Consider the following 24,024-nt stretch of genomic DNA (forward strand, 5'->3'; position numbering starts at 1 on the left):
GATGTTAAGAGTAGTCTAAATGATGATTTAGCATACTTGTAAGCTTCATTAAATTCATCTTCATTAAACTTAAAAGGTTTAATGATTTAACTGCTTCAACTGAGTTGGAAGCGGTGGTCCGATTGGTGTCAAGTGTGACCGATGACAGATTAACAAAGAAACCTCTCCCGTTCAGCTCCAACATCGTCCGACAAGGTATTCACACCAAACCGAGGCGGCCCCCCGGTTAGACTGCCGGGTTGGTGTGAACTGGTCTGCATGTGCATTCAATGTTGTCTGGAAGATTTCAGAGACAGACAGAGCCATGATTGTTCTTCTGTGGCCTCAGTCCCCCCTGCCCAGTCTGGCACCATCTCTACCCACATCCAGCACCTCCCGATCCCCAGATACAGCACTTTTTGACCCCCAGACGCCTGCTATCTAGGCTTGGCAAGACTGTGCTAGGATAGGATACTCTGGGCTGAGCTGGACTTGTCTCAGCCAGTAAACTAGTTCATTTATTTCCATGCAGTGAAAGATTGTTGTGCCCGATACCAGCTGTCTAGACTTTACAGTCCACAGACTCTGATGTGTGTGTATGCCTGTCTGTCTTTTCTGTTTGCTTGCCTTGCTTCCCCTCTCTCCACTCCTCTCTCCCTGCCCCCCTCCCTCCCTTCTCCTCTCCCTCCCCCTCTCCCCTCGGTGCCAGCCAGCCTATGTGCCAGCCAGGTCGCTGCCATGGAGCCATGGTAGATCGGAGCCCGGCCTGGGTTGCCATGGTGACGGCAGTGGCGGCAGCGCTGTGTGGCAGGGCTGTGTGTACGTGTGCAAGAGAGAAGGGAGGGAACAAGTGGAGTGATGAAGCTCAACAGGCCGGGGGTGTGGGGACTGTCGGTTGTTGTAGGTAGGTGGGACTGCACCTTGGGCTGTGACTGACTGATTGGCTGGCATGCAGTTGCGGGGCTTAAGACAGGAGGAGTCTGTTCCAGACAGGAGAACAACTGCAAGGATGTTTCGGCACACGGCCATTTCCGGTTTCCTCCATGTCACATACTCTTCTCAGAAAGGATTTCTGCAGCAAACACCCCCCCCCCACACACACACACACACACAGTCCAGTGGCTCTAGTCAGCCTGAAAGCCCAGCTCCAGTCTTGTTGCACATACCTTCTGTTGCTGTTCCAAATTTTGTGTGTGTGTGTCTGCGTGTGTATCTATGTGTGTGTGCAAGCGTACTTGTGTGTGTTCTTACCTGTGTTCATCACACGTGTTGTGTGTGTGTGTGTTAATCTGCCAGTATGAACAGGGAATCCTGATGGCATAGCACAGAGCCGGATCTGAAAATAGTCCAGTCAGCCTCTCCTGTGACAGAGATGGCATCTCCTGGATTAGAGAAATGACCACTGTACCTTTGCTAACCTGATAGAATACTGTAGTTCTGATGGCCCGGGGGAGTACTAGCCCTGTTAACCTGGGGGAGTAGTGTAGCTCTACTAGCCTGGGGGAGTAGTGTAGCCCTTCTAGTCTGGGGGAGTACTGTAGCCCTTCTAGTCTGGGGGACTACTGTAGCCCTTCTAGTCTGGGGGACTACTGTAGCTCTGATAGCCTGTAGCCCTGCTGGTCCCTGTGCTTGTGGAGTTCATTGTTGTCTGCTGCCTATTGTGACAGGTCAGGGACATAGATAGTCTAGACAGAACACAGCAGCAGCCATGGTGGCAGTAGATTAGCTGGGCCTGCCATAAAGAGGCTACCTGGGAGGGAGAAAGATGGCAGCTAGCTGGGAGTGGGACAGACAGGCTAGCTGGGAGTGGGACAGACAGGCTAGCTGGGAGTGGGATAGACAGGCTAGCTGGGAGTGGGACAGACAGGCTAGCTGGGAGTGGGACAGACAGGCTAGCTGGGAGTGGGACAGACAGGCTAGCTGGGAGTGGGATAGACAGGCTAGCTGGGAGTGGGACAGACAGGCTAGCTGGGAGTGGGACAGACAGGCTAGCTGGGAGTGGGATAGACAGAGGCAAGCTGGGAGTAGGACAGACAGAGGCTAGCTAGGAGTGGGACAGTCAGTGGCTAGCTAGGAGTGGCTAGCTGGGAGCAGGACAGAGGCTAGCTGGGAGTGGGACAGACAGTGTATAGCTAGGAGTGTGACAGAATGAAGCTAGATTGGACAAACTTGCTAGTGGGCATAGAGGCTTAACCAAGAGTGGGAAAAACAGAGGGAGGCTGACATCTGGGATGAAATGACAGGTTAGATCCAATTAGGTCTCCAGTGGGCCCTGGTATTGTAGGTCTAACTATAGCCTATCATTGATGTTAGGGGGCCGACACTACCGCTCATGTACCCATACTCGTAAGAATGTCCCGGTACTCCAGACTGATTCCAACATTGTCTACACTGAGTGACTTGCGAAAGCGCAACTGAAAGCAGATTTCAGCAGTGGAATCAGCATGATTGAAAAGATTGCTTGTGTTTCCTCCCCAAATATTACACTTGGCTGGCTTGTAGCTCCTCGCTATGATATTCCGGGCCTGATTGTGGTAATTGAAATTGCAGTATTATTTAAAGTACTCGTATTGGTACTCTATATAGGCAAGTACACAAAAAGTGAGTACTTGTATTCGGTCTGAATTTGTTTTTATTTTCTCATCCCTTATTGATGTTTGAGTGTTTTTGTCTGTTGTTACCCACTAGTAGTTCTATGATGGCTTGTTACAGTAGTGTTAGGTCAGCTGAACTGTCTGACCTCTCCCCGGTCTCTTTCTCTCTCTCTCTCTATCTCTCACATACACACACATACACACACACACACACACACGCACACACACATGACCTGCCAAAGGCCCGTCAATGAGCTTGCCCTGGCTGAGAGTGTGTGTGTGTGAGGCTCTACTTTGTTTACATGCCCATTCAGAGCTTCATATAATTGTAAGAGTGAATCTAGGTTGTCTGCATGGATGTTTAGGTTTTTTATTATGTTTCATTATGACCTATTAACCTAGAATGTAATGTTGAACACATTACCTAGCTGATGGAAGTTTGATTGTTAAGGCCTGGTTCTGAATGTACTCTATGCGGCTAGTAATGCATGGGAAGAGGGGAGATGAAAATAGTGGGCAAGTGGACAGGTGGTGATATTCTGTGTCACCCTAGGAGCTCACTAAAGTTTTAAGAAAGAACCCAGTACAGTGTCCGTGTGAATCATTAATGCACGTTACCCACGACTATTACACTGGTGACAGCGGTGGCCGTTTGGAATTGCTGCTTTGGGATTCTTTTGGGCTTCTGGGTGAGCTGCGGCACGGACATTTGTGAGCAACTGCGTTAGCTAGCTTAGCTTTGGCGTCAAGAACAGTGTACTAGCTAGTCGTGGCCATACTCGTTTTTTTTCTTTTGTTTAGCTCTCAAGTTAAGTTACTGTAGTTCAGTCTACTACCTAATTTAATCTGAAAAAGAACAAGAAGAAGAAAAAGAGGAATAAGAGAAGAAAAAAAACTTGTCAGAGGAGGAAACACTCAATGCCGGTGCCAGTGGTCGACGAGAGGACGGTGCTCCAGCAGAAGTCTCTCCGCCACAAAATACTAGGGGAGAAGGAGCACCAAGAGGCATCCCTTTACCTCCACCATTTTGCAACAATGGTCGTGAGTCTTTTCAACTATAGGCCCGCCGCTACGAGGTAAGCCAGGAAGCCCGCTACGAAGACAGTCAAGTAGACTTGGATGCAGTATTAGCAGCAGAACTGCCCACTAGATTACCACCAGAACTGTTTATTGTTTGGGACAACCTGCCTAGTGCCACTCAACGCTTATATACTGAAACGAAGAAGCACCTACAGGCCGCTTTTGGTCAGAAGGATGTCATTACATCTTTTCAAACATTCCCCGATGCACGCCATAGACTGCCTAATGAAGCAATGGAGGTCTATGCTGCTGATGTGTGCAGACTGGTGAAAGAGGTTTTTCTGGATTTTGAGCACAATGCATCAAAGTACATGAAACTGTCTCGATTCCTTGCTTGTTTGGATCAGGAACTACAAATTAAGTGCCATGAGAGATCAGGGTCATCGGGACGACAGCCGCAGACATTGTGAAAATGAGCAGGACCCTCAGAATTACTCCAAAGATGACTACAAAGACCATGAGAGCCTTCATCAGGGAAACTGATTTGTGCAGGGGCTACTGGGGAAGGGCTTGTCAGCTACTTCCCCAGTAGTCCAAAAAGTCTGTCTCTCAAACATACTAGTGCACCGCTGAGCCCTCGTGGTGATGTGGTTACCATGACTGAAACTAAGAACTCTGGTGCTAACGTAGTTAAAGGAAATTTGAGGGGGCCGACTTGTTGAGGGGGCCAATATGCACATCATACTAGATACTGGATCCAGCATCTCATTTATCAGCGAGGCAACCAGAAAGTCAATCCTTTCTCTGAGCAAAAAGATCATGAAAAAGAATTTCATCTTGTCGAAATCAGTGACTGGCCAACATTTGGACACTTTAGGCACTGTAAACATAACCCTTAAGCTAGGTTCCCAAACACTGCACCACGAAATGCAAGTAATCAGGAATGTCAGTCAGAGCATCATACTGGGCATGGATTTCCTCCAACCCCATAGTGTTGTGCTAGATTTGGGAAGCGGTCTATGTTGCCTTAATAATCTGAACCTTCCCCTACTGGAGGCAACCCCGCTAGCACCTGTGAGCTGTACTGCCCAGACAACGGAGAACACCACAGTACCTCCGCTCTGTGAAATGCATTGCAAAGTCACACTCCTGCAGTTAGTTCCGGCATTCCAGATGGTTACAGTGGCAGTCTGGAACCACGGCAGCTCGATATAGAGGGCATTGCAGTCGCTCGCACTTTGACTACAGCAGACAATGGCCAAACTGTGGTGCGCATCATGAACCCTACCAGCAGAGCCATCGTGCTACACAGCAGGGACCGTTTGATCTTGTAGCAGACAGTGACATAATTGTAGCCCCTGTTCCTCTGTCCACCTACAACATCTGAGAGGTGTTTGATCGTCTGAGAGCTGCCAACCTGAAACTCAAGCCTTCAAAGTGTAGCTTTGCACAACAAGAAGTAGCTTTCTTGGGACATATCGTCTCGTCTGCAGGACTGAAGCCTGACCCCAAGAACATCCGGAAAGTTAGAGACTGGCCTTCGCCTGAAAACGCCACGGAAGTCAGGGTATTTTTAGACCTGTGCTCATATTACAGACGCTTCATCTACCAGTTTGCCAAGTTATCACAGCCCCTGCACGCACGCACTCAGAAGGGAAAACCTTTTGTGTGGACTGAGGTTGAACAGAGAGTATTTGAGTGCCCTTACCACTACACCCATCCTTGCCTATCCAGATTTCACACCTGAGTTCCTGCTCTTCACAGACGCATCCAACACTGCCATCACGTGTCCTGGCTCAGATGAACGCGGAAAATATGGAAAACGTCATTGCTTATGGCAGCCACATACTAACACCGACAGAGAAACGCTGGTCTACTTATGATCGAGAGTTGTGGGCTATTGTGTGGTCCCTCCGGCACTTCTGCCATTATCTGACAGGCCATCACTTCCGCATCATCACAGACCATAAGCCCAAAACTCACCCGGGCTGATTCAATCCTCTGTCGCTAAGTCAGGCCCCCACCAGGTAACCCTATATCACAAACAGTCGTCCCAAGTAGCCTACAAGAGAAGGTGTTTCAGATTCTACATGGACATTCACTCAGAGCATTTTTGTGCACAAAAGACATTATAGGTTGCACAAGCCAGATGCTACTGGCCCCACATGGCAAAGGACATAACTCAGTGGTATCTCGAATGTACTGCCTGTGAAGCACGGAGGCTTCAGACACCGTACCGACAAGCCCCTATGCAGAACATGCCTTTTGAGAAAATAGCAGCAGACTTAACTGAGCTGCCACTCACATGTCGAAGTAACTGCTATGTACTTGTCATAATGGATTACTTCACCAAGAATATGAACTTGTATGCACTCCCTGATCAACGAGCAGCCACTGTGGCAAAGTGCTTATTTGAAGATTACATCAGCCGCGATGGTGTGCCCCAAAGTCTGCACACAGACCAAGGCTGTCAATTTGAATCAGATCTGCTTCAAAAGCTATGCTAACATCTGGGAATATATAACACAAGGACATCTCCATGTCACGCTTTGTCAGATGGAATGGTGGAACGCGCCAACAGATCCATAAAGGACCAACTAGCTAAGTACCTTTACACTAAAGGAGGTGGAAGGGATGACCATTTAAAACAGGTTGAATTCACATATGAGTGTTCACTCCTCGACAAAACACACTCCTTTCTTCTTAGTCCATGGACGAGAGGCCCGTCTACCTAGCATTTTAAGTCTATTTTAGCTGGTTAGCTTGACATAAGCCTTATTTCCGATGATTCCACCAATACAGTGCTCAAACCGCGCCACTCCGGACTCGTGGGAACGGTTACAGTGTCTGTTTCCACCTCTCGGGCTGTTGCGTTCCATGGAATGTTGTTTGCGGAACTAATATTGTCGTTTGCCATGGTAGTTTGTTTTGTCTCTTCACATTTCTACTAAAGAACGGTTCTGCTTCACTCAGTACGGTTAGACAACCGTGCCATGGTATCGGTTCTGCAAACGGTTCTGGGCCCAACCGGTCCCATGTGGAAACACCGTCGGAACGGTTACCCTGCGTGCTCAGAACGGTTCGGCACGACAGTGGAAAAAAGGCTGATATTTAAGTACAAACTTGGATGCTACAAGCTAAATGTTATCGAGTGGTGGGTCAATTCAATTCAGAACGTGAAATACTGACCGACTACAGCAGACAAGGGTATACAGAACTTGTTCGATGTAACATAGCTTGATCTCGAGTTGTATAACGTCATGTCAACAGTGTCCAACATCCATTCCAATTACGTGAGTTTTCTCCTGCGATCTCTTCATGCAGCGTTTTTTCATACAGCCCAAATATCTCAAAAGCTTCTGCTACGAATCACTTATCTGATCAATCTGATCAGCTGTAGTTTGGATATTTTTGCGGTTTAAAATTAGGACAGAGCACACTACCACTTGTACGGAAGAGCGTTAGAGCCAACAACTGAGTTTATTTTTATAAGCTTCTGAGTTTAAAGTCAGAATTTCTGAGAAAAAGTCAGAAATAACTTCTGAGATAAAAGTCAGAATTTCTGACTAAACTCAGAAGCTTAAAAAAAAAAACTGCTGTTGGCCCTAATGCTCTTCCGTACACTTGCCCCTCAAGTAGTGTGAAACGAAACTTAGGCCTATGTCCGGTAACTTTCTTTCAAGGAATTTCAGAATAAAAGTCACGGAAAACAATTCTACTTTTTTTTTACTCACTTGGCATTGGTCCGAACGATATCCTGTATAGGCCTACTGATCAGAGATGGGCATAAATACATCAAAATGTAATTAATTACAAATACTTGCTCAAAAATGTAATTAATTATAAATACAAAATATTAGTCTGAAAAATGTAATTATAATTACGTATTTATGTAAAAATACATTCTACAAAAACTAATAATAATGTGCCATGTTAGTGGATTCATTGATATATTGCCAACTATGAACTCAATGTGCAACTATTTAGATAATTTATTAATAATTTGGAGACATTTGTTTTGTTTTTCCCCTCTTAAATCTTTGATTCCAGCCTCTCAAATGTGAAATGTTCTGGTTTCTTTAGCTCTCACTGCAATATTCTCGGTTATTAGCTACGTTAGCAGTAACGCTAGGCTAATGTTAGAAGTGAGTTGGCTAGCTAGCTAGCTAGGATGAGCGACAGCTAAAGCACATTTCAAGTCGCTCTGTTGGGCATTTTAGTGCCATGCAATTACATTAAGCTTGCTTTAACAGCCTACAATATCTGATCATACAGTTAGTTTATTGCTAGATTACACAGACCTACCTTTGTCTCTGGGAGAAATTCCAGCTGCCTGCAACTCGAGGCATCCCAGACAATATACCCATGCTACTCTGCCTCTGATAGGTGGGATGTATTGGTTCAGATTTGACATGTCGAGGCATGAGATTTTTGTTGGTGTAAGCTCAAGTCAATCAGACATGAGTAAATAATAGAATATATAATTGTGTTGTTGTTTTAGAAGAGGATAAACATGTCATTTCAGAATAAAATGCCATAAAATAAAAACATGTATTTTATGTATTTAAAATACATAAATACAGGCTATATGTGTAATTAATTACAGAATACAAATTACTTTTAAAATTCAAGCTAAATACAAATTACAAAATACTTTAAAGTAATTAAAATACATATTTTAAATACATGTAATTAAAATACTGCCCATCACTGCTACTGAAGTACATATATGAAGTATACTGAATCTGATATAGTGAATAATATTTGGAGGGCCTATTTATCAGTTGATGAGTGATAATAATGGGCAAACTTAAACTAAATATATGCAAGCAAAGACAGTGTCATCATACAATAATATGGGTAAGATCATTCTTAGAGAAGAAGTGTTTCTTTGTGTGTGCTTAAAAAAAAAAAATCGGTAACAGTATTGGCCAATCCTGAGGAAAATAATCGGTATGGGCCCCAAAAATTCAGATCAGAGCATCTCTAGTTACTTCAGTTAATGTAGCCTATAAAATAAATCAGACCATGTGATTACAGTTCTGGGCACCCAAGCTAATGTCTGGCATGTGCGCTTTTGAACTGCTGAATGAAACTTGCTATAGTACACACTGTGCAGTTTTCTAACACGAACCTAGAGTTCTGTCCGCTTGGTACCTCACTTAGTACAGAAGTAGTACTAGCGCTAAGCACAGTAGACTACTCTGCCCGGGACTCATCTTACTTAAGCTCTCTGTGTCCAGGCCAGAGGCAGGCGGGTGCTGACCCAGAGGTCAGAAGCCCGGCCCAGACACGGGGGAGGCATGACACCCCCTCAGAAAGCAAGGCTAAGACAGCCTACAACACAAGGCTTCTTATCTACAGGCCGAGAGAGAGACAGAGAGAGACAATGAACAGTGAGAGTACAGACTTTGTGTCTGTACTCCTCGGACTCGCCATGAAACTCTAGTGGGTCAAGTGCATCCCACCGCCTGTAGAGGCTAGTGTCTCTGAACAGCTCCTGTGTTCACGATTCAATTACGTAGGCCTGTGTTATGTATGATAATACCCATGCCAGGCCATTCCCTTGTAGCACTGAGACCTATTCGCACTGAGTTTGGATAAATTTGACCTCTAGCACCCCCTGGTGTAGAATAGGAGTAAAACTGAATCATTTTGCAGTCTCAATCCACAGAGAGATGTGGTGAATACAAAACATTTTAGTATCCCCATGGTCCCCTTTCATTACCCTGAGGAAACAAAACCCACAACCCATGTTTTGCCTTAACTAAATTTGTCAACCACGCCACTGCGTGCCATCTCTCTGTGAATGTCTGTTCATCTCCCTACCTTCTCTCTCTGTTGCAGCTGAACTGGAGTTTGTTCAGATAATCATAATCATCGTGGTGATGACGGTGATGGTGGTGGTGATTATCTGCCTGTTGAACCACTACAAGCTGTCCACCTGGTCCTTCATCAGCCGCCACAGCCAAGGGCGCAGGCCAGAGGACGCCCTGCAGCCGGTCAGTCACCTCAGCTCACCTCTGTGACACACACACACTTATGAACTCTACAACTGTGTGTGTGTGCGTGCATTATGTTCTGTAGGAATGTTGAATCCCACATCTAAATAGGACTATTAGGTAATCTTGTGTGCCTCTACAACACAGATCGCTCTCAGACCTTATGTTTTATTCACTAGACTGCCATCTAGACAGCTGCACAGCCCTCGTACAAAGATACAAAGACGCGCACACACACACACACACACACAGCTCAGTTCATCAGCTCAGTTTGTTCTGAGTCTGCACATTGATTGGACCCTGAAGCCAAATCACAAAACTAAACAAGTGGCCAAAAAAATATATTGTCAAGAATATTTTGGCTCAAAATTAAAAGCTAAGGTAAGCATTTTTATTTTAGTTTGAGGGTATAAATGTGTACTGTGTCATATCTTGCCATATCAGAAGTCAAGATGACAAACGATTCCTAACACTCGCCCTGTCTTTTTCTACAGGATGGGTGTCTATGGCCCTCGGACAGTGGGTCTCGCCAAGGTACCTCTGAGGTAAGCTGTTCTCTGCCTGCCACAGGTGCTATTGGCAAAGATGAGCGCAATAGGCATTGGAATTTTTTTGTGCCACCTAAAGGTGCGTTTTGCCCCGAAGTATGTGGAGCGATTCATGGGAATGTTAGGAGGACATGTCTAATTTCCTCTCTGGGATCAATAAAGTATTACCTACTGAAAGTGACTATTAGCCTACATTTATTATAAATGATTGAATTGTTCTGCCCATATGGTAGACCACATCTACTGACTCCTGACACATTGTGCAAGCAAAATACTAACATTTTAACATTGTGCCTATAGCGTTTGCCTATATCCAATAGCATTTGTCAAACAGTGCCACTGTGTTCGACTCTTGTCTGCAGACATTAGCCTAGATCTGCCACCGTCACCCTAAGACCTGCCTGGCAACAGAGAAGATCAGGACAGGACAGCTCTCTGTGTGTGGGCAGAGCCGGAGAGGAGAGGAGAGCTATGTTCAAGCAGCCACACAGACAGGCTGAAGTGAGAGGCAGAAATAGAGGAGAGCAGAGACCCACTTAATGAAAAAGGAGATCAATTAGTGCGAGACAGTGAGAGGAGATGAAGAGGCACACGAGAGAGAGAAGGAGAGAAATAGTTTGACAAATGAAGAGACAAATACACAGTGAGAGGAGTGAGAAGACATGGAGAGACAGAGACACAGATAGAGGAGGGAAAGAGGGGGTCTTTCTGCCTGAGGAGGGATGCTTTTTGGTGTGTCATTAATCAGCACCTTGTCCCCTGACAATGTCTAGACAGCCGTCTGACTCTGCCAGCAATGGCTCACACTCTTTCGCTCTGCCCCCACCCTTCTCTCTTCAGTCTAACCTTCTTTAGGTTCAGACTTTATTTTGGGATGGGATGAATCCTCTGGTCTTATTCAGTTTGTGTGTTAATGAAAACACAACCCAACACACAAGATATGATGAGAAGAATTAAATGGTTACACCCCATTATCGTGAGAAATTTTGCAACCATCTATTTCAGCGATGGGCAGTACTAGCGACAGCCAATACAGCTACATCCTTTTTAAGCCGCAATCTTTGGGCATATGAGGGATTTCATAGAAAATTTTAAATTATATTATTTTTTTTGTGTTCATTTAATTAAACTTAATTATCTAAAATGAAAAAGGCACTTATTATTATTACTATTATTAATAATAATAATATAAACTATTAATAGAGCACCTTTCGTGACACTAATAATACAACTAATAATAACGGTGCACCTAAACTCTACACTAGACTATGAGAATCCTAATATGTTCAGGTGAACAAGGACCAGACAAGCAAGGAAGCTTTTCAGGCTCTTAACTGTGTGGATTTATAAAGTAGAATGGACTATACTTTACCGAGACACAAAGTTTAGTTTGTTGGTGTACAAAGCAATATGTATTGGCAGTGGGAAAATGAACTGATACAAACAGCAGATTTATGTATGTACAATTTCAACACAAATGTCATGATATGTGTTTAACCTCCCACCCCCAGGTGCTGTATGCCCCCCAGCCCCGAGACAGGTTCCCCGCCTCCTCCTTTATGCAACGAGACCGCTTCAGCCGCTTCCAGCCCACCTACCCCTACCTGCAGCAGGAGATTGATCTGCCCCCCACCATCTCCCTGTCAGATGGGGAGGAGCCCCCCCCCTACCAGGGCCCCTGCACCCTGCAGCTCAGAGACCCAGAGCAGCAGATGGAGCTCAACAGGGAGTCAGTCCGAGCCCCCCCTAACAGAACCATCTTCGACAGTGACCTGATCGACATGCACAGTGGGGGTCCCCGGCCCCCCAGTAGCAACTCTGGCATCAGTGCCGCCAACTCCAGTAGTCATGGACGCATGGAAGGCCCACCCCCTGCCTACAGTGAGGTCATAGGTCACTACCCAGGCTCCTCCTTCTTTCTACACCAGCACAGCAATAACCCCTCAGCACAGAGGGCCGGGGGCAGGACGATCCAGCCGCAGGGCCAATCAGAAAGCACAGTAGTACCTGCCAAGGAAAGCCAACGGGAGGACTTGGTGTGAGACATGGGAGGGGGCCGCACTTTCTAAGACCTGCCCAACCTCTCTTCCCCCACAAATTGAGAGGTGTGGTCTCTCGGTTGATCAACACTCCCATGCACAACTGAACATCAACCTTAGCTACAACAAAACAAGAAACGAGAAGAACCAAGCGTTGAACATGATTTCTTTCTCCTCTTCTTTTTCTTTTATGATTGTTCATTGAAGTAGCTAGCACTGCTGGAGGGATATATGCACTGCGTGGAGGTTTTATTTCCATCTTTTTTTGTTTTGCTATCTTTTATTTTTTGTACCTTTCCTTCATACAACCTATGAAAATATATGATACATGTACAGATCATGTAACCCATTTGTCATTGTTTTAACCCAAGGACTGTACTGGCTACGGGAATTGCGTTTTACTTTCTTGGACTGGGATCTGTGCACAAGCAAGATTTAGAACTTCAAAACATGTAATCCCAAATCCAAATCTTAGTGCCAAGGTTCACGAGGAAGCAAACAGGGAACCGACTCATCTCACATTCAAGCAGAAAGGTTCTCTAAAGTTGCACTATCTACTTTTGTTGTAAAGAAGAGGGAAGTGTTCTATGTGATGTTTTGTGCTTTCATGAATGGATGGATTGACTAATGGCTCCAAAGGTATTTTACAGAGGGGGTGTTCCGAGTTAGGCTTATACTGGTATTTCCTTTTTTTTGAATTGCAAGAAATACCTGAACTCAGCCTAAAAAAATCCCGATCAGTTCTAAGTACATGGAGATTTAAGAGAGTAGAGTTGTACCCCTCACTTTCATACTCTTCCTGCCTCTAGGAGAATACTGGATGGAAACATGCCTCCTATTAGTCACCTAAACTGCATGAGATTAACTGGATCTAATTATGCTAGTTGGTTATGTTAGTTAACTATGATTGTTATTAACTTATCTAGTTATGCTAGCTAGTTATCAACTGATTAACTAGTTACGCCAGTTGGTTATGCTAGTTATCCCCCGTCAATCCTGTATTCTCCTCTTGCCAGTTGTTTCCCTTTTCAGCTGTGTATATACGCAGCACCTGATACCCCCATGGCATGTCCATCTCTTTTTTTTCTCCCTCCCCCGAGCTCGCTCTCCCTCCTCAGTGCCAGCTGTATGCACAGTCCATTCAGTCGACATTCACTTGACTAAATCGATGAGTAGTATTCAAGTCAGCATGACATACAGTCAGACGACAAGAAGGCTCCTTCTTTGCGTTCAGCCACAGCTGAAGATCCCAGTCTGTCTAATCAGGTTCTGAAATGTGGTGAAGTCAAGGGCTATGTGAGGGTCCTTTTTAAAACCCTTCTTATCTAGCCTTTCTCTGCTCATCGTTGCCTTCTCCTCTACTCTTGTTTCTTTCTCTTACTCTTGCTTTGTCTCACTCTGTCTTTCTCTCTCTTGTTAGTGTTTTAAGCCAATGCCCCTTCCTCTTACGGTTTTCAATGCCCGTCTATCCTTGTGTAGAATGATAAGAAAATGTTTCCAACATTGTATAGCTCACAGAACCCTTTAAAATGGAGACTGGAGGAAGGTCAATGTTTGGCTGAGCACCAGTGCAGTCTCCCCCCCCCCCCCCCCCCCATGTGTTTGTGTGTATGCGTAGAAGACCTTCGACAAACCCAGAAAGCACTCAGTATTCTTTGGAGCATATTGTGTGTGTGTGTGTGAGCGTGTGTGCGTGCGGGAGTGAATGATTTGACAGGACACCAGACTAGCTGACTGAATATTATTGTGTTGTATGAGTTGTGAATTTTAGATAACATATTTTACAGAGGACCTATTAGTTATGCTTATCTTAATGTACTCTAGGTCTAATATAAGCTTTCACTGGGTCATGCATTATATGTTTCTCTGCCCTCAAAAGAGATATTTAGTGTCTAGCACACCCATCTCTGTCAGAGATTTGTTCTGCAGAGGACAGCATAGTGAGACCTTCAGATAGAAAAATAGTTCTTAGATCAGCCATGACTACTTTAACAGGTATCATAAGGAACCATTTCAACTCAATTAATGACATCTCTATCTGCATCGTTCCACACGCCTCACTCTCCTGAACACCCTCTGATCACAATCAGCTGACCTCATTGTGAGCCGGTGTTCTTTACGATACCCATGTCTACAGTGTAATACAGCAATCCAACACTGCTTTATTCACATAACAGGCAGTCTCCTAACAGTTTTTGTGTCACTTAGGTTTCTGGGGTCTGTATGATATTCGTCTTCAATGCCTATGTGAGCATGGCTACTGATAAAGTAAATATTGATATTGGCAAGTGTAACTGTCAACCTCAACCGTCATATCAGTTTCACTTGTGAATGTCATCTGACCTTGAAAACAAACTAGGAAATATTTGGAACATTTTGAACAAGTGTGTCTCATAATGCTTGTAGAGAGGCCTTATTCATACCCGTGTCTATCTGCTCTCTGGGTGAGAAGATGGAAGTGTGGCTGTCCCTGTGGACAGTGCAGCTCATATATACCAAGTGAGAGTGTTCCGGAATGACTAATAATAATCTACATATTCCCTTTTTGTTTATTATCGGTCAACTTCGGATTCTAGGGGTTGAGACAGAAGCCTTCCATTGCTTTGGTATCAGTGTTGTTCGTTCCCTGGCCTGTGTCTCTGACTGACTCCTCTTCAGAGCAGGTTGTATGTGTTGTTTCTTTATTGCTGCTGCTATCGCTGCTACAGTTTCTACTACTATTACTGCTGCTGCTATTGCTGCTTTCATCAGCTTTTCTGTAGGACCCCATTATCTGACACCCCATTCGTAATCTCTCATGTCTCCTGGTCCATATTACGCACCCACATGGAATGTTCTTGTCATTGTAGCCAACGATCGGAACCAGTAGAATGCGTAGAACCTTTAGAACCCATAGAATGTGGAATGTGGACCAGGTTTCATCCTAAAACAGGTTCTCAGTGGGGCCTAGGACAAATAAATCGCTGTCTAACTTGTCTACTGCTCTCTACCCTGTGCTCTTCACTTGTCCTGTCTGTGGCCATAGCTTCTAAGGAGGATAACAATATTAATTTCATGCTTTCTATGAGGTTTGCATGTTACTATTATGTGAGTAAATAAGGTGCCTAATGTTCATGTTTGAGCAAACATAGGAACCCACTTGCACTCAAAAGCTCCCACCTTTGTTGTGCCTCACTTCCAACGGTGCTTTTTTCAGTAGTCTTTCTTTGTTCGTTTGTAAGGTGCTGTATATAACTTGAATATATTATGCACATATCCTACCCAATGGGTAGAAACCACAAAAAAGTTGTTAATAATGTAATATAATGTATAGACAGTATGAGAATTTTAAGAAGGCAGCATCAAATTTATAAATGGCTACAGTACAATATGCTTTGTCTTTTTGTAAACAAGAAAACTGCAAGGTATGCTTAAATATGGTTGCAAAACAAATACAAATAACTACTTATGATATTTTCCTATAATAATAGTCTGTTATGAAAAGGATTAAATAATCTCTGGATTAAGGAATTTGTTGCGAATAATAATCACGTTTATTTTAACTTTCAACACAGCGCTTGCCATTGTTTGGATATTGGTCAGTAGTTTCAACCCATTATTACCCATGATAAACCTTTCATACACGTCTACGGAAAGGAAAATGTCATCACTAGTAGTTGGTCTGGTTTTTATACCAGACTACGCAGAGCTGAGATGCTTCAAAATATTGAGATGGCCTAAATGTTACCAGACTGACTAATATGTTGGCTAACTGATCTTATTCTTACAAAGCCTATGAGAAACTCCCCATAGATCATTCTGCTATGTATCAATAAGTATTGCACATCAACTTGTACCTCTCTTAGTAAATGACAGCATTGAAATCCATGCTTAATAGGTCTTTGTTTATTTCAACAGTTTTGTTTTTCAAAACATCATGCTCTACATTCATTCCTTCATTCATTCATGTACTCATTCATTCACATTTATTCTAAGGCTGATATTGGTTGGTTAGAGATGTGGGTTCTTATCTCAAGTCAGAATTTGATGTAATATTTGAGATATTGGGATGAAAGCGATTTAACACAAGGAGAATTCGATTTTTATTCTGTAAAGCTTTTTGAATCATTTGAAAAGTGAAAGGTAAATTTGAAAGATTTCAAAAGTGAAGTGAGAATGATGCTGTTTAACAATTTTCTCCTTATTTTATAAATATGTATGTGGCACAGTATATTGGAACAAAAGTCATGTTAACTGCAGACATTTATTTATGTACTAAAACTCCACTGTACAATAACCGTTGAGCATGTTCATTCTTATCTATAGGTAATGTACATAGCAATGCCATTTTTGAAAGCACCAAATAAGTGGCCGTTGTTTAGTTTAAAGAGAACTATTGTAATTCTTGCTCAAGCCACAGGCTGTAGACTTTTTACGTTTCCTGCACTAGCTTGAAGAACTAACTTGGGCTCTGTCTGATTCCCCTCCGTGCGCTCCTCTTTCCAGTTTTACCAGAAGTCTGTACTCAACCGCTGACAAGTAGCCCTTTTTATTGTTCCAATTTTAATAATGTATCAACAGTTTGGTATCTACTGTCCTGTCACAGCACAGGACTGCTTCCATCATGGATTTTGTAACATCTGTTTGCTTTATTTACTAAATTAATCTGAATCTTTCCCCACCCCCTCTGTGTATATATATATGTGTGTGTGTATGTATCTGTATACATACAGTACATAGACATATACAGTATATATACATACACAGGGGTAAAATTGTTGTGTATTTTCCCATTTTTATTTAAGCAATTGTGATGTAATAGGTTTTAGGCCTAAGGTCTGTTATTGCAATACTTTTACAGAAAAAAAGAAAAATGTGAAAAAATGTGCTGTTGTAGTCAAAGATTTTATGCTTGTACCTATGCTGTAGTCAAACTGCAGCATAATTAATAAAACTTTAAAAGTGTATAATGTGTCATGTTTTCTAGTATCCTGTCATATTTGGATAATAATTAAACTCTTTGGCTTTATGGGTATCTGTCCACAAAATAAGTAGTGGAAATAGTAAAAATGATAAATACTAGCTCCATTCAGAATATTGTTTCAAACTGCATATGATCTTTGTTTTTATCTCTCTGTTGTGCCCTCAAGTAAAATCCCCAGTTGGACAGAACAGGCTCAAAAAACACGATAATCTGTCCTGACTCCTTGGAAGTGTGAATATAAATGGTTATTCATTATTTTGGCCAGTAGAGGTCATTGTAGCTCACATTCTACATGAACTGTGTGACGGTCTAATTGCTTATGGTTTTAATTCAACAAAGAGCATAACAGGTGTATGATTTGTACTTATGATTGTCAAGTCCTAAATATAACATATTTCCACACCCATAAATTGATGATTAGCTACACAAGTTCTCAGAAATGTTTTGTGCATTGAAGAATCTGACAACCTCAAATTGATAGGACAAAATGGTAAGTTTGCTAGATGGTGTCCCATCATCTCAGAGAAAACAGATGGATCCTTGAATATAAAAGCAGTAGGCTCTATGTGCACAACAAATGAAACTGAATAAAGACATTTATATCACCTATGATAAGTACAACTAAAACAGCAGCACAGACAAACTTTGTACTATTTTACTTTCTAAGTCTGGATAAAAGGACTAGAGAGGCCAACATTGTTTAGATGCTCAATTTAATAGTTTATTCATAATGGATCTATTTGATTCAATGACACCAACATCAGTTACAGTACATCCATCAGTACATGTCATCTAACAAGTGAAGACATTGACACTAATTGCACCTGGTGTCATCATTATACATATATATTGAGGCTTAATTATTATATACTGCTCACACAGAGCAACTTATACAGTCAATCAAGATTGTTCTTAGTGCACCTCTCTTTACAATTTTCAGCTGAAAATATACAGAAAATAATGTGATATATTTACTTTCTATTGGATACAAATAAATTACAAAACTTGATTTTAAAACATTACAAAAGACACGACAGCCTCCAGAAAGGCTAATATTTTCTTGACCCCAGAGTTACATCTAAAATATTGCTGAAGTTATTTTCAGTTTAGTCTAGATAGAACTGTGAGCCAGCAACTAGATATTCTGTGGTAAAACAGTCAGGTCAGGATGTCAACTCAGATGTGTAAAATGAAATATAAGGACATGAGTATACATTATCTCTGAGACAGATACAGTGCCTTCTGCCATTGAACCATACTTGAGATAAGCCCCTTTTAAACAGAGATCCCACTATATCCATTAAGAGGACCCCTCATTATGCTGGTTTTGCTTGTTTACACTGAACCAAACAAAGCAGCCACACATTGATTTGGCTCTGTGACTACCTCTGCTGCCGGCTTTAAGGCAGAACAAAATTACCGCCGTTCTGTGTTTGTACCTTTTATACAGCACAGCAAGGCGAAATAAAGGTGCAACATTCCCGCCTTGAACAGGCTATGTAAAAGGGGCTATAATGTATTTATTAACAACAACCTGTAAACATGGCTATTCGGTTTTCTTTCTGAAGGACACTTTGTCTTTCGTTTCTTGTAATTTTTCTGAGAACTTGTCTTTTGTCTCCTCCATTTTACCAGATAATCGTTCTTTTGTCCCCTCCATCCTTCCTGAGAATAATTCTTTGGTTTCTTCCATTTTTTCAGAAAACCTCTCTTTTGTTTCCTCCATTTTCTCAGACAGTTTATCCCTGGTCTCCTCCATTTTGTCCTGGATATAGTCTTTGACCAGAGGAGGGGTAGAAAGGTAGCTATGCTTGCGGAGATACTGAACCAAGTACGATGTGCCACCTAGAGTAACCGTGTACCTGGCTGGAGTGGCAATCTGCAGAGAAGACAATATATAATTCACCAATAAAAATGTTAGGCCTATTTATCTACTACAGTAGAATCAGTAGCACTATCCAAATAAAGAAATCATGTTCATCATTTGACACAAGCTGCCTAAAATACTGCACTGCAGTGAGCTATTCTGCTTACCTTGTACATGGCATAGGCGGTGAGGGCATATCCACTCTGGGAGTCTTTTAATAGACCAACAATGCTTTCTGGCAAACCAATGAACTCGAGAAACGGCACCACATTCACTCCCCTAAGGAATATGTAGATTGCAATCATATAAAAGGCAAATTTCCATTTGCATGTAGGTAGAATGCATTCATATTGTTTACGCTTTCGACATCTCAGCAGCTATGTAACTAACAATGTCACAAAAGTTCAGTTAAGTGATATTCTTAAACCAGACAATCATTGAGATAATGATGAAATTGAAGGAGGAATGAACGGTGTGAATGTCACTTACTTCATAGCAGCATAGTAGAATGTTCCAAACCACACAGAGGACGTCAACAGATGGACCGGTATCATCACTTTGCCGTATTGCTTGAACGTCTTCTTGAACCTCTGGACCAGGCCTATGGACTTGTCCTGTAGAGGGTCTGTCTCCATCCCTGTTTCCTCCTGTGGGGTAGTGCTGGAGGCTCCAGGGGATTTGGTGGAGGAGTCTTCCCCAGGGAGGGAAGTCTTAGTGCCAGCCTGGCAGTGAGGCGGAAGGCTGGGCTTCCTGGTCTGCTCATCCTCCTCAGGCCGGATATGTTTAGGCCTTTCCACAGCCTTGCTGGAGGCAGATGTGCTAAGGTAACTTTGCTGAGATACTGGGGGCAGGCGGGCCACACACCAGCACGCTGCCAGGGGGGGCTGGCCAGCAGCGAGGCCGATCAGCAGGGAGCGGACCCTGGCCATCTGCCTCAAAGCTCTCTGGGACAGGACGCGTTGCATCACTGCTCCTCTTCCTCCTCACTATGTGGCTTTCACCTACAGACTCTGGTATCAACATGAGAAACATTCTTTAGCAACATCGACAGCAGTCATAGCCGCTAATCAGTCATAAGAGGCATGCTTAGTTGCTACTTGTAATGTAGGCTATTCAATGGAAGTAAAGTAAGCAACACAATTGAGGCCATTCATCAATTATTTCTCTACGTTATCACGACTGTTTCAAATTTGAACTCTGACTGGAGTAGCTAGCTCTCTGAGGTAACCTTGGGTTAAACAGGCCAGGCCATGATCAATAGGCTATTTATCAGCTTCAGCTAGCTCGCTAAAGCATGAAGCCACACTGCCAGCTTTTGGGGTTATTCTCAATAAAAAATACCCAGAACGTTAGCTAACCATCCACGCATCACTTTATGTAACCTTTTAACCTAACGTTAACTAAATTATACGTTCTAAATCATTACACACCCCCAGTTCAACCAGTAACGCAGTACCTGTATAATAAGTCTAAAATAGGTTATTATGATGGAAGCCAGAGCACACATGGAGTTAAGACGTGACGTTAGTCGTCCCTCGCAATCCGTGCAAAGGTTAAGTTAGCCCTAGCTACAAAACTCATACGCAGACACAAGCTAAGTTTAGGCTAGATGACATTGAGTAGTTTCTGGAGGACAACAAATGTTTACTTCTCCTTTGTACCTTCCAGAACAAGGCTGTGGAAAGATATTAACGTCAGTCCTTGGCACGCTGACTAGAAACAGCTAGCTAGCTACGTTAGCTACAAGCTAAGGCCATAGTCTGCACTGCAGCCAACTTCGCTTCAACTCAGCAGCTAGTTCACTTAGCTGCCTGCCAGGAAGGGAAAAAGGTTATCAATATATATTGGGAACTGTACAAATATAAATGTACCTGTTACAGAACACACCTACAGTCATAATCAAACGATGAGGTCCAGCAAAAACGTTTTCTGGGGTGCTGCAGTGCAAACCATACATGAGTGGCCGTCCTGTCATTCAAAGACCAAGTTGCAATGCAGTGCAGGGGATCCGCATGTACCGTGGTGGTGCAGTGCGTGATGGGAAGTGTAGTGAATGTGGCAATAGGTTTAATGTTAAAATTGTGCAAGACCACCACAACTACCAGCTTACCTCGCTCACCGATTTCTGGGAAAGAGATATGAAACCGTCATGTCTACAGTAGTGTTTAAAAGTGCCTACCTTCATTATTGTTTTACCACTGGATTTTTCTCTCATTTTCTCTCCCTCGCTCAAGCTAGTGAACATGACTGCCCGGCACCGCCGCACGATGGCGCAAACTATACTGGTGTAATAAATCGAGTGTACCAGCAGAGGGAAATCTCATACTATGAATAGTGTCTCTAAATGACTTGCTTTTTGTTTTAATGCTTTTAATTTGTCCTGCCTTTTGTTTTAAATAACTATAATGTCTTGCTTTTTGTTTTAATGCTTTTAATGTCTCATGTAAAGCACCTTGAATTGCCCTGTGGCTGAAATGTGCTATATAAATAAACTTGCCTTGCCTTGCCTTGCCTCTAAATTCAATTCAAATGGCCTTTATTTGCATGCATGAGAAACATTGTCTACGTTGCCGAAACAAGTGGGGGAACAGAAGCAATAAGATATAAGATGTAAACCTTACACTTAGGAAGTTTAAAAGAAATAGAGGCATAAATAATAATTAAATAAATGTTAGAACTTTCTCGAGCTATGCGAGACTAGTAGATTTACATTAGTAGTGTTCATGAATGAGGAAATCAGCTTTTGCAGTTTCTTAAAGAAATTATTATGTACAGAAATAGGAAGAGTCTGAAAGAGGTAAAGAAATGCAGGCAGGGGATATCTGCAGAGCGGGGTCTCAGCTCAATGTGGGTGGGGTCTACACATGGGTCTACAGCTCCATGTGGCTAGTGCGCTGCGGATGACGTGCCAGAATAGTAGTAATGACGTTACAAGAGCGTGGAGTAGTCATGGATGTATTATATAAACTGGATACAGCCACTCCATTCACTGGCCGCTATCAACAATGAAGCCCTATTGAACCGCGCCATCTTGGCAAAATTTGTAGTCATTTGACTATTTCCGGTTACTTTTGACTTGCGCAGTTGAGCTTCTCTGGCCTTCCGGTTACTTTAGACTTGCGCAGTTGAGCTTCTCTGGCCGACGCGCGTCCACGAAAAAGTTCACATTTCTCTGAAATGTAGACGCGCGTTCCCGGCTCTCCCCGCTTTGATTTAGCAATGAAAACCGGCTTGCATATTAACCTGTTTTTGTCAAATATATCAATTGGAGAAATTATTTTTTGATCCTGGCATCTTAGTTTTAACAGGTTAAATATAATTTAACATGTTTTGTTTGCTAGTAGATGGTATTCATTCCGTTCGCGATAACGTTATTGCAGCCAGGCTAAATTCCTCCAGGGAGCCAGTGACAGGCGAGTTGAAGAGCTTCACTCCCCGCCAGCAGGAGCTCTGGCCGCGGCTACCGCATCTCGGAAAACCCGCTGAGTTCGTGGCTGCTATTTCACACTCGCCCTTGATCAATCCCAATACCGATCCATGGTAATAATGAATCAATCGTTCAGATCAGATCGGCAGTGCTGAGGCAGGGCTTAATACATACAACAAACTGATCAGGCTAATCATTTTTTAATGAAAATGACCACAAGACAACCTCCTGTGCATAGTTGAAATGGTAGTGGGATACGGTGATAAACTGGAGTGATCATTTGACACCAATTATTAGCCTTTTCCAGGAATGGACAGAAATGGGATATTTTTAGAATAACAGGAATTTATTCACATACAATGTAAAGGAGTTGATGTGTAGCATGAAGATGAAACGATACACTGAGTTTGGGTGTTTTCAGTCAACGTTGGCGTTGACCGCTTCCAGCTATCGAATGGCCGACTGGTGTAAGACTGGTGTTAGCGTTAAGCCTAACGTTAGAGAGATAAATGTAGGCTATGGTTATGTTAATAAAGCTAACAATGATGTTGTAACATGCATGCAGCACTGCCGATCTGATCTGAACGATTGATTCATTATTACCATGGATCGGTATTGGGATTGATCAAGGGCGAGTGTGAAATAGCAGCCACGAACTCAGCGGGTTTTCCGAGATGCGGTAGCCGCGGCCAGAGCTCCTGCTGGCGGGGAGTGAAGCTCTTCAACTCGCCTGTCACTGGCTCCCTGGAGGAATTTAGCCTGGCTGCAATAACGTTATCGCGAACGGAATGAATACCATCTACTAGCAAACAAAACATGTTCAATTATATTTAACTTGTTAAAACTAAGATGCCAGGATCAAAAAATAATTTCTCCAATTGATATATTTGACAAAAACAGGTTAATATGCAAGCCGGTTTTCATTGCTAAATCAAAGCGGGGAGAGCCGGGAACGTGCGTGGACGCGCGTCGGCCAGAGAAGCTCAACTGCGCAAGTCAAAAGTAACCGGAAATAGCCAAGTGACTACAAATCTAGCCAAGATGGCGCGGTTCAATAGGCCTTCACTTTAGATTTCGATTCCTGGGGGCTTGGGAGTAGTACACTTGGATGCAGTATTAGCAGCAGAACTGCCCACTAGATTACTAGTCAGAATAAACCATGAAGAGGATATTGTAAAAGATAACGTAAAGTTTTTTTTTTTTGTTTGTTTTTAAATCTGGTAATAAGTGAAGGTAATTTGTAAATCATGATCATGAGGGGTCAATGGCTTTATAATGATATACTGTAGCAGAGCATCACTGCACTCTCTGTAGATAAGACTGGTACTGGGGGGTCAATGTGAGGTGTATTGCTGTGCAGGTTGCTGTGCAGTCGTGGGAAAGTGACATGTCAGAGGTGACAGGTGGACCACCACTGATGTCATGTGTCCAGGCAGACCCCTTGTGACTCATCCTCAGAGCTGAACATGTCCTCCTGGTCCTCGCCAAGGACAAGTCAGAGTACCTGTGATTCTCTTAATCTTTCCACTTTGTTGGGTCGGCAGCTTGCTACAAGTACAAGTAATTTTAACTCCAGCCCATCGTT

At 43.1% G+C, this 24,024-nt stretch overlaps 2 protein-coding genes across 6 annotated transcripts in view; one reads left to right on the forward strand and one right to left on the reverse strand.

The window, feature by feature from the left end:
* LOC311314024 (low-density lipoprotein receptor class A domain-containing protein 4-like) overlaps nt 1-13,043 on the forward strand; it is a gene marked incomplete at its 5' end in the record, with an annotated part of 64,553 nt that extends 51,510 nt beyond the window's left edge. For 3 of the 4 annotated variants that reach the window (XM_084444302.1, XM_084444305.1, XM_084444304.1), the window contains 3 exons: nt 9,441-9,595; nt 10,090-10,140; nt 11,655-13,043. In XM_084444302.1, the coding sequence (XP_084300428.1) occupies nt 9,441-9,595; nt 10,090-10,140; nt 11,655-12,185 (737 nt within the window). In that variant the 3' untranslated portion in view covers nt 12,186-13,043. The remainder of the gene's footprint in view (nt 1-9,440; nt 9,596-10,089; nt 10,141-11,654) is intronic. The other variant, XM_084444303.1, reaches the window with a different exon arrangement.
* Nucleotides 13,044-17,889: 4,846 nt separating this feature from the next.
* fam210ab (family with sequence similarity 210 member Ab) lies at nt 17,890-20,982 on the reverse strand. 2 transcript variants are annotated; one of them, XM_084444055.1, is made up of 4 exons: nt 20,900-20,982; nt 19,502-20,022; nt 19,180-19,291; nt 17,890-19,024 (listed from the first exon to the last, which is right to left on the reverse strand). In XM_084444055.1, the coding sequence occupies exons 2-4, from the start codon at nt 19,975-19,977 to the stop codon at nt 18,692-18,694; spliced, it is 921 nt and encodes a 306-aa protein (XP_084300181.1). In that variant the 5' UTR covers nt 19,978-20,022; nt 20,900-20,982; the 3' UTR covers nt 17,890-18,691. The 2 variants fall into 2 exon arrangements, with proteins under 2 accessions (XP_084300181.1, XP_084300180.1); XM_084444054.1 differs by having other exon boundaries at nt 20,884-20,980.
* Between the last annotated feature and the right edge of the window lie 3,042 nt (nt 20,983-24,024).

The sequence above is a fragment of the Borostomias antarcticus genome (genome assembly GCF_949987555.1).
Source record: "Borostomias antarcticus genome assembly, chromosome: 10".
Lineage (NCBI taxonomy): Eukaryota > Metazoa > Chordata > Actinopteri > Stomiiformes > Stomiidae > Borostomias > Borostomias antarcticus.